Raw genomic sequence first — 10,522 nt, 5'->3', positions numbered from 1 at the left:
TTTAGTTTTTGGTGCAAATGTCTTAGCAAACTTGAAATAAAACAAGCTGAAAAGTAACTTGTCAGCAAGATTTAGCCGCTTGTTTGAAGTAAATAATTTCTTAATATTGATTAAGAAGTACTTGGCAGATAAATTAACCTATAACATAGGAAAAATGTCTTGTGAATGATAATCTGCCAATGGAACTAGTACTTCTTCATCAATCTTAAGGAATTATTTACTTGAAATAAGCCTCTATATCTTGGTGAAAAATTACTTTTAAGTTATTTTTGTCTTATTTCAAGTGTGCTAAGATATTTGCACAAGAAACTAGTTCAACAAACTGTGTTGTTGCAGTGTAATAAATTGCTCCATGAGAGCATCAGCAACTCATCCAGGAGGTGAAAAACTCAACGTGGAAAGCATCGAAAAACTTCATTGCCTCGGTTAAGGCCGGCGTTCCTAGTTAAGCAGTAACAAAAAGTATTTTTGGGAAAACATTGTATGAACTTTTTGAAAGGTGTGTCGTCTGGCTCCAAACCAACACAGCATTTCAGAAACAGAACATCATTATAGAAATGGTAGTGTGATACTCACAAAGTGATTTGCTGTTGCAGCATTTGGACGACTTGCTGCAAAATTATGGAACCATAAATACGTGCCTCTATAAATCTAGAAGGAGAAAGTTTGGCCGTCGGTTTATAACCTGAGACGGGTAGCAGGACTACGACCACACCAGCTCACCTCCAAATGGCTGAGATTAAAAAACAAAAAGGTTCTGGAGAGGCCTGCTCCAATGATTGGCTTTAGCCCAACTAAAATGCTGCTGCATTGCCTTAAACAGGCTGTTCATGCATGAATGTGGCTGAATTTAAACAATTGCCAGATGTTTCAAAGCCTTGATGAGAGTTGTTGCTGGGAATGCAATTACTTTTCCAAACAGGGTCAGGCTGATTTGGATGGTTTGTTTTCTTTAATGCATTTGAAAATGGCTATTTACTCTTTGTGTGGTAATAAAGTTTGATTAATGATCTGAAATGCTTAGGTGTGACAAAAAGAAAAAAGAAAAGTTTATGGGGGAAAACTTTTTCACAGCAGTACAGCTCTCGAATTCCAGATATTAAATAGTTTCAGCTGCAAAGAGTAAACCAGGTTTATTAGGGAACTGCAGAGCTGAACAGCAAGAGACAAATTAGGAGCATTTGTGATGTAGAAAAGCCGAAGGACAACCTTTTCTGAACTCAAGCTTTTTATAAATTCTCTATTCCTTTTAAAGTTTGCTGCAGAAAATAAAGTTCAAAGTGAAGCTCAATAAAGATGAGTCGATATACTTTCTAAGCGTACATATATTTTCATTTGTCTACTTCCCTCCTTGAATTTCTGAGCAAGTCCCAGCTTCCTTTGACACGGGTCAGCCTGACCCAGCTAATTCATTTCCCCTTGAAAAGCCTCCTCGGTTAATGAATTGGACTCTGTGGGTTTTTCTGCACAAAAAGCGGGAGGTAAAAACACCACACACATCACACAATGCTCCACAAAAAAAAAAAAATAAAAGAGTCGATCCTTTTGTATTCACCTCAACAATAATGAAAAAACTGCTCTCTGTTCTTTTACTAGCTAATTGATGCTTTAGACATACATGCACTGTCTGACCCAGCTGGCAGTTCACTGCCATGTAACAGTCCTTGTAACCCAAAAGTGGTAAAGTTTCCAAGCAACCAGTGGAGTGAAGGCTCTACCAAGGATTTATAAACACTCGATTCACTGTGATTTATTTGGTGGAGGAATGTAGACCACCTTTAAAACCAGCGGTGGGGGTTCTGCAGCTCCTCAAATTCCACTTCCACTTCTCAGGAGAGGAGGTTAGTAGCATTTCTTAATTTAACGCACTTTACCGTGTTCTGTTCTATTGTTGCTTGTTTTATTTCACCATTTTCTAATTTGTTTGATTGGAAACTAGTTTTAGAAACTGTTTTACACAAAGCAATTTATTCAGATAATCAAATAATGGCATTATCTGGGTATCTGCAAATATGTTATTGTGTGTGTAACATGACAATTAGAAAATCCTTGCAAAAACAAACTTTTTTTAAGTTTTGTTAAACTTTTTGATGCTTTCAAAGAGCATGAAAAACTTAATGCTTTTTGAAAATTTTCTTTTTCAAAATCTTTGCATGATCAAGTAGTTTCCTCTCAGATGCAATTAGACATAATATCTGCATCTCAACTTTCATACCACAAGAAAGTGCTTACAACATTTTTTTTAGCAAATTAATGCCTTAACATTTTACAAAATAAAATTTGTTGAATTGTGTATGTGAACTGACCAACACTACTCAATTTATGTAAAAAAAAAAAAAAAGATTCATTATTAATTATCTGTGTCACTGTGTAAATTAAACAGCATAGACTATCTAATAATTGGTTGAAAAAAGCAGAATGATATGTAAAGGTTGGGTTTAATGGAGAACACTAAACATAAAACAAATGCAAACAAAGACGTAAGATATGAAATCTGCCATCCACACCTGTGATGGGTCTACTTTGGTTGGATAAATATAAAGTTTTTAAACATTAGCTCCAGACCTGGTGAAAAATCTAATAAAACTCTGAGTGTGTAAATTATATTATGGTCTGATAGAACCGAAACTCAACTTTTACAGCAACAAGTTTCACATCACCAAAACAAACCCAAAGCCTGAAACATGGTGGTGGCAGCATTGTGCTCTGGGTTTACCTCTTCTTAGAACTGGGGTTTTTGTCAAGCTGCATGCAGGTGGATGAACCTTTGAATGCGACTCAGTTCTGCTTCAAAATCTGGTGTTTAGCACACCGACTTATGTTTTCAGCGTCTCAGTGAATCTAAGTTTACATTAAAAACAGGAAAAGAGTGACTTCCTGAGTGAAAACTTAGTCCCACCCAGGATTTTCTAAACCTGAGATGAAAAATAAATCTGTGGGGTCACCTGGAAATGGCTGTGGACAAGAAGTTTGTTCCAAATCCGGTAGTTTTGAGCAACATCTGCATGGCAAAGTGAGAAAATCCTTACAAACCCTCGACACTGAACGCTTATGCAACCAGGTTGCTGCACTGGTTTTGTTCATTCAAACAAATTTATCTTCCCATTGAATTGCACAGAATGCATGCCACATTTTATATGGAAGCAGTTTTACATGATTTATTGATCTTACTTACTACGCCACAAAAAAAGGAGGCAATTTGCCAGGGGTGTGTACACCTCCGAGATCTACTGTATGAAGTTCAGTGTCAGTGTGTTTTGTTACCTCCCAACACTGAAGGACAGAAGGATTAAAAGAGAGGAAGAGGAGGGCTGGTTTATATGCTGGTTTAAGGAGGCTTAAACTCTTTCTAACCATCAGACGACAGCGAACCTTCTTCACTTTACACAACCGCTTTGGACGAATAGAGGAGACAATGTTGCCAGAGATCCTCACTACGATGGACGTTCACAGTCTGTGTGGAGTAACCCCCGTTGTTGTTCTTCTTCTGCTGCTGCTGCTGCTGCTGGTTCTGCTCATCACCACCTGGAGCCAAACACAGAGTTCACACATACAAGGTACAGTCTGAGTAATTCAGAAAAAGAATGGTCTCATTCTGCAAAACTAGTGTTATAAATTGATGAATAAATCATCATAAGAATAATTGTGACCACAAATAAATCTCAAAATTAGAAAGGGAAAACTGCATTTGTTTTTCTTTGCAAGAAAATAACATTTGTAAATTTGTTTAAAAAATTAGGAAGAGAAAGTGATTTCTGAAAACCAGCCACAGTAGAGAAACGTGAACTAAGATCTGCTGCAGACTGACTTGCAGCTTCTCTCTGCTTTAGGTCCCCGTTTCTGTGCAGGACTTGGTCCGATCCTGTCCTACGGCAGATTCATTTGGACCGGGATTGGAACAGCCTGCAACTACTACAACAACAAATACGGCAGCGCCGTCCGGGTCTGGATCAATGGGGAGGAAACCATCATTTTCAGCAGGTAAGCATGAAAAACAAGAGATATTCACACAGCAGATGAAGATAAGTTCAAATTTATTCATATTTTTTTCATGCAGCAGCATGATTTTGTACTGAAGAAAAATTATTCGGGTGAATATTAATTGGAAAAAAAAAACCTTTCCACATCAACGAATATATTTTTACCAATAAGTAGCACCACAGTCATTTAACTTAACACAGTGAGGAAGATCACAATGTGAGGGAAAAAAAAGTCCTGCTGTCAGTGAATTGCACAAAGTTTTTGCAATAAATTACAAACTATAGCCAGCTAATTTGATCACAAAACATCAAACTATCTGAATTTTGATTAAATTTAAGTCTAAGGTTCAAAAATCTGTGTAATTTGCTAGCTAATTTACTTCTCTGTATTTTGTGCATTTAAACATTGCACCAACCTATGCAAAGTTTCAAGTTTTAAAAAGACAACGCATGTAAAAAAAACAAAACTTATAAGAACAAATGATCAGAAGTTTAATTAAATTATTTTACCTCACTGTTATTAGCATTTATATGCTAGGCAGCCATATTGGATTTTGAGGCTGAGGTTCTGAGCACCTTTCTGTTATTCTTTTCCAAATGTGGATTGACTTTGGAGTAAATTGTCACATATCAAGTAGCAACAATGTGTCGCAAATGTGGAGATACATTAAAAAAAAAAAAAAGCTTTAAAAACAAATTAAATAATAACATATGCTGGTTTCTGCTGCAGGTCCTCTGCAGTGTACCATGTTTTGAGGAGCCCTCTCTACACATCCAGATTTGGGAGCAAAAGAGGCCTTGAGTGCATTGGGATGGAGGGGAGGGGTATCATTTTCAACAGCAATACCCTACTCTGGAAACAAGCTAGGACATACTTCTCTAAAGGTAACAACCTCAGGATATTAAGCACATTTCAGAGTTTGGCGGTAAAATGTTTTACGACTAAACCGCTGTTTCACTGAGTTACTGCATATTTTTGTGTTGATGTCGCAGCTCTGTCAGGCCCCAGCCTTCAGCGGACCGTGGGAATCTGTGTGAGCTCCACAGCCAAACACCTGGACCACCTCCAGGACATGACCGACCCCTCTGGACATGTGGACGCCCTCAATCTCCTGAGAGCCATCGTAGTGGACATCTCCAATAAATTGTTCCTCAGGGTTCCTCTCAATGGTCAGTTGCTGTATCCAAACTTTGCATCTTCCAAACGTCTTGGCTGAAAACGTGCAATTCTTTTTTTTTTTTTTTCTTAGAGAAGGAGCTGCTTATGAAAATCCATAACTACTTTGAAACCTGGCAAACGGTTCTAATCCAGCCTGACATCTTTTTCAAGATCGGATGGCTTTACGACAAGCATAAAAAAGCAGCGTAAGAGCCTTAAATCATGACTCTAATGTCGCATTTCATTTGAGATTTCATCAACTTTCCATTTTGCACCACTAACAGCCAAGAGTTGCAGGATGCGATGGAGAGTCTGCTCGAAATCAAAAGACAAATCATTCATGAAACGGAGAAGCTGGATGACGACCTTGACTTTGCTACACAGCTCATCTTTGCACAGGTCGGTTTCTCCTGCTGTCCACATGATGGAGGTAACTCTGAACTGTAGTTAGATTACTGTCTGTCACAGCAGAACCACGGGGAGCTCTCTGCTGAAAACGTCAGGCAGTGTGTGTTGGAGATGGTGATCGCAGCTCCTGACACACTCTCCATCAGCCTCTTCTTCATGCTGATGCTGCTGAAACAAAACCCGACGGTGGAGCTGCAGCTTGTGGAGGAGATGAGCACCGTTTTGGGTGAGAGAAAATCCTCTCTGGGTCACACTTAATGCAATGCTAACTGCTACACAAGCAGTTAGCATTGTCGCATTACAACAAACCTCAGTGTTTCACTGAGTTTTAGGCACAAAATAGTCCATAACTGCAAAATGAGAAATAAAAGTCAGCTTTAAATCTGTATGTATGCTTTGTTTAATATTTATTATACAAGTTACCTGGGAAGTGGGAATTCGGAGCACAGTTTCACGTCAGACCCGAGGTAATGGCGCAGTCGGAATTTCAAAATGGCGACGCCCATAAATGTCGTTTGCATTAGCTCTTATAAACATAATTTTAAGCTTTACTTTCCATAAGCAAACACTACTTGTAATTTTTTTAGTTTACAGTAGGAGGCGTTACATTGATTTTAGACGCACTTTCACATGTGTATCATCCTGTAAAATAAACATGTTTCCATCATATCTTAGTTAATGCGAGGGGCGGCCATATTGAAACGCAAAGTCCGCCTTAATAACAGTAGTAAATAGGGGTAGTCGGTGTTGCTCCCAGTTTCCCAGTGGGAAATCCGTCTTCGGGGGTTTTTCCAGTTGATTTTTCTGACTATGAAGTTGGAATTTCCCATAACTGAGTACAACTGGAACGCAGCATTATTCCTCCAGTACTACCGTGTGCCCTCACAGGTCGCCTGATTAAAAATAGTGACGCCTCTATCTGAGTAAATTTGATTTAATCCGGCTGTTCAGAGAAGGCCTTTAAGATTTGTTAGAGACTATCTGTGAACAAACAACCTCACGAAGAACAATGAATAAAACTGGCATGTCAATAATAAATATTTAGAGGAGTATAAAGTAGAGTTGGGATATAGTAAGACTATAACTGTAAACATGCAACCAGAACTGCAATGAAATGTTGATGAAGAAATATAAAAGGTCTGTTTCATGCAAATATACACTACAGTTTAAAAAATAAATCTAGAAATTAATAAATAAATAAAACCATGCACATATCCAGTCCTTAATTATGCATTGCTTTATGTTGGTCTGTCACATCAAGTCCCAGCATTGAAATGTATAGCTTTGGAAATGTGAAAAGGTGGTCTTTCATTTACAGATGAAACGGCTACGGAAAACGTCGATTATGAAAGACTGAAAGTGATGGAGAAGTTTATTAATGAATCCATGAGGTTTCACCCTGTGGTCGACTTTACTATGCGGAAAGCTCTGGAGGACGATGACATCGAAGGTACCAAGATCAGGAAAGGAACCAACATTATCCTGAACATCGGACTCATGCACAAGACTGAGTTCTTCCCCAAACCCAGAGAGTTCAGCCTGACCAACTTTGACAACCCGGTGAGTGTAAACCATATGTGACTGCAGAGTGAAACAAACACCAGTTGATCCTTTACTTCCTCCGCCTGGCAGGTGCCCAGCCGCTTCTTCCAGCCCTTTGGCTGCGGGCCTCGCTCCTGCGTCGGCAAACACATCGCCATGGTGATGATGAAGGCCATCTTGGTCACCCTCCTCTCCCGTTACACAGTGTGTCCACGCAAAGGCTGCACTGTGAGCAGCATCAGGCAGACCAACAACCTGTCACAGCAGCCTGTGGAGGACGAGCACAGTCTGAGCATGCGCTTCATCCCCCGCAGTCAGAACCAAAGCACCACCAGCTCTGAATAATGAGGAGGTTCTCCCCTTTCAGATAACAATACACGACTAATGTATTAGTGCAACAAGTTCAAAGAAGGTAGAAGATACATTTACCCCCTTACAGATGTCTTCTCTTGTTGCCTTTTGTCATATCATCCAACTAACAAAAGGTATTATCAAACAAAGACAACCTGAGTAAATCCAAAAGCAATTTTTAATACTGATTTTATGAAGAGACCCACTTGTGAAAAAGTAATATCCACCAAGTAATATCCAAGTTTAGATAAAACCAGAAAAGAATCGCGAGTCCAAGTGGACAAGTTTCATTGCAGAACTTTTATCTGAGCCAAGTTAAGACTTTTTTTTTTTTTTTTTTAGCAATAACAGGATGTTGAAGGTTAAAAAGAATGACTAGTCCACTCAACAAACTTTCAAAAATCTGCTTGTCCAATTAAGAGGTATGAATGCGGTATGCAAGAGCTTCAGTTCACAAACTGATGACTGGATATTCTCCGTATGATTTTGCTTAGTAGGTATTAGAAATCATGGTTCAGCAAGTCGTAAAGGTTTTTTCCCCACCATGTTTCAGAAAGTTCTCAACCTGAAAAGCAACGTTTCATTAGATGTAAATTTATGTTTTATGTTGTGATGTACTTTTATCTTTAGTTAACTTGGAGGTTAATAATAAATAGTGTGTTTTAAATCATGATTTTAAGGTGAATTTGGATGAGCCTCATCCAAATTTGTTAAGTTTAGTACTAACTTCACTAACTTCACTCCTGTGAGTTAGTACTAACTCACATTAAAAAATATTTTAAACTTTCAGAAAAGGGGATAAAAATGTGAAATCAGAGGATTTTTAGTTACACTTAGCTTTTGAAAAATGGTTTTCAAAAGTTTTGCAAATAAAAATATGACTTAACCAGAAAATGCAGGTTAAATTACAGCTCTAGATCATTTTTGCAGCTTCACACAGCTAGAGACTGGAGTTGTTGCTTTATGTTTTCCTCTCAAAACTTCAAAATAATTAAAAACTATTTTTTGACCCCACACTGCAATGTGTTGCTCTGTCCCATATACAGTGTTAATAAATGACAGAATTTGTGCTTGTAAAAGTTAAACTATCAATCGTTTTGGAAAGCATTGCATGAGAAACCATTTGTATTTACTTTGCATATAGTGTCCCTTAAATAAAACCAACAAAATCCAACCTGTTTACAAGTGTTGCATTTATTCATGTAGTCCCAGAATGTAGTGACAGGCACTCTGAGGAACGAGGACTCTTCTCTGTACCACAGGCACAAATTAAACATGCCATCTTGGCATTTGAACATAAGGCGTAAGGTTGTGGATGTACAAACATTGTCCAAACCTTTTAAATCAGCATAAGACATGAAAAATAGATCAAACTCCACCAGCAAACCCTCACAGAGCGGTCCAACAGCACAGAGCTCCTGTGAAGTTAGTATCAAGCAAACAAATCAAATAAATATGTTTTTAATACTGAAAATATAGTAGTGAAAGACTTAAGTTAACAGAAGTCAATGAGTGCATAGATGATAATCTTACATGGAAGGCAATGATAATTTTATAGAGAGAAATGTGACATGGGAGTGAGAGCTCTGCTGTTTTCCAAAAGAAATGACTGACACTAATGTAAACTTTAACTTAGATAAATAAAACCCTGGTTTTCACTTTGATCAATCTCAGATTGACTTGATGAGAAAATAACTTTATTTTCATGACGAGAGTTTAAAATTTGTTTTTAGACATAATAATTTCAAAAATCCCTTTAGATTTCTGCTTTCCTGGGTTATTTTTTTCCCTTTTACATAATCCTGAAAAACGTAATGCTAGGGTTGCAGCATATGCGAATGCTCTAATGATATAGATTTAGAAGACAAAACTGGAGCAGTTATGGGTCAAACATTAATGAAGTCTCACAAAATTAGCAAATAAGCTGAAATGAAGCTCTAAGCACTCCAACTTATGTGCATTATAATGTGAGTTTCTTCAAAAATCTTCATGCTTCTCTGTAGTTTATCTAAAAAATAAACTACACTTATTGCTCAGCCTTTATGGAGATTTTTACTGTCAGGACTATTTTAGACACGAAAATGAAGCTAATTTTAAAAGCTTGGGTTTTCTTTTTCTTTTTTTTTGCTTATTACTAATACATTTAGTTAATAGTTTTGCAGATTTACTGAAACAGTTATCACAATACTACAATAGTTTTATGACAATAGTGTCATTTAAAACACCCTGAGGCCCTGAGCTTATTACCTGCCATGACTTCCCATAATTTTAAATCACTTGTGAACAAATTAAAATAAAACAGCAACGGTCAGTAAATACATGAAATCAAAGCAGCAGCTGGTGCCGGAGTGTCCTGCAGATCTGTGGATCTCCTTGTTCAGTGCTTGGGGGTTCTGAGTGGTTCCGGTGCTGCCAGCCGAGGCCCTCAGAGCTCCTGCAGAGCTCTCTGACAGCAGTAGAGGAGGCAGTCCGGCAGGTCGGGGACTGGAGAGCGCAGCCACACCGCCAGCATGCCTGCATGCATGCGACAGTGCATGAGACACGGCTGATCCTGCTGCAGGCAGCAAGCCACGATCGCTTCCACGCCTGAGGGAGCAAACAGAAAAGTCGCTCATCAGGTGCCAGTAAAAACTCTGAGTAAAGCATTTGCTTCATTCTGTGTGATATATGCTAGCAATTATTTTCATCAAAGCATATTTTACACTGTTCAGTTGTTTAAATGACTGACACTTGTAAAAGCAAGCAGTTTGTCTGCTAGAAAAGGAACAATAATGAGGTTAAACATCTGAAGCAAACACGTTAATTACTTTCATGCATAGTGGTGACTGCAGTCGGCAGCTGCCTAAAAGCCTTTTTCTTGTGATTTTTGTGGATTTTTATGCTATAAATCCTCATAGACCACTAAAGTCGACATCATACAATACACTGCCAACTACTGGTCATCCACTGCAAGTGCAAGAAGATTTTCGTTAAATCCAATATGGCAGTCGGACGAAAAAGCAACTCGGGTAAAAAAAAAAAAAAAAAGAAAATATTCTGACATCAAGTAACCCCTAAAGACTAATCCTACTGATGTATTTTC

The 10,522-nt window shown here is 38.2% G+C and overlaps 2 protein-coding genes across 2 annotated transcripts in view; one reads left to right on the top strand and one right to left on the bottom strand.

The window, feature by feature from the left end:
• The first annotated feature begins 1,556 nt into the window (after nt 1-1,556).
• cyp19a1b (cytochrome P450, family 19, subfamily A, polypeptide 1b) lies at nt 1,557-8,609 on the top strand. Its single transcript, XM_015032917.1, has 10 exons — nt 1,557-1,841; nt 3,361-3,557; nt 3,831-3,981; nt 4,711-4,865; nt 4,974-5,150; nt 5,231-5,345; nt 5,424-5,538; nt 5,611-5,773; nt 6,866-7,107; nt 7,180-8,609. Exons 2-10 carry the CDS (start codon nt 3,416-3,418, stop codon nt 7,432-7,434), a joined length of 1,515 nt encoding a protein of 504 aa, XP_014888403.1. The 5' UTR covers nt 1,557-1,841; nt 3,361-3,415; the 3' UTR covers nt 7,435-8,609.
• A 7-nt stretch (nt 8,610-8,616) lies between these two features.
• The window catches only part of ap4e1 (adaptor related protein complex 4 subunit epsilon 1), a 17,239-nt gene continuing 15,333 nt past the window's right edge, over nt 8,617-10,522 (bottom strand). Inside the window, exon 21 of the mRNA XM_015032916.1 lies at nt 8,617-10,026. Coding sequence (XP_014888402.1) covers nt 9,866-10,026 — 161 coding nt within the window. The 3' untranslated portion in view covers nt 8,617-9,865. The remainder of the gene's footprint in view (nt 10,027-10,522) is intronic.

The sequence above is a fragment of the Poecilia latipinna genome, unplaced genomic scaffold (genome assembly GCF_001443285.1).
Source record: "Poecilia latipinna isolate Pla-1442-1.1 unplaced genomic scaffold, P_latipinna-1.0 Scaffold254, whole genome shotgun sequence".
Classification (NCBI taxonomy): Eukaryota; Metazoa; Chordata; class Actinopteri; order Cyprinodontiformes; family Poeciliidae; genus Poecilia; species Poecilia latipinna.
This window is presented reverse-complemented; position numbering and strand designations above follow the sequence as displayed.

Coding starts and splice junctions, on each gene's coding strand:
- cyp19a1b (XM_015032917.1), top strand. CDS start 3,416: ATGTTGCCAGAGATCCTCACTACGATGGACGTTCACAGTCTGTGTGGA. Junction 3,982..4,710: donor GAAACCATCATTTTCAGCAG/GTAAGCATGAAA, acceptor TTTCTGCTGCAG/GTCCTCTGCAGTGTACCATG. Junction 4,866..4,973: donor TAGGACATACTTCTCTAAAG/GTAACAACCTCA, acceptor TTGATGTCGCAG/CTCTGTCAGGCCCCAGCCTT.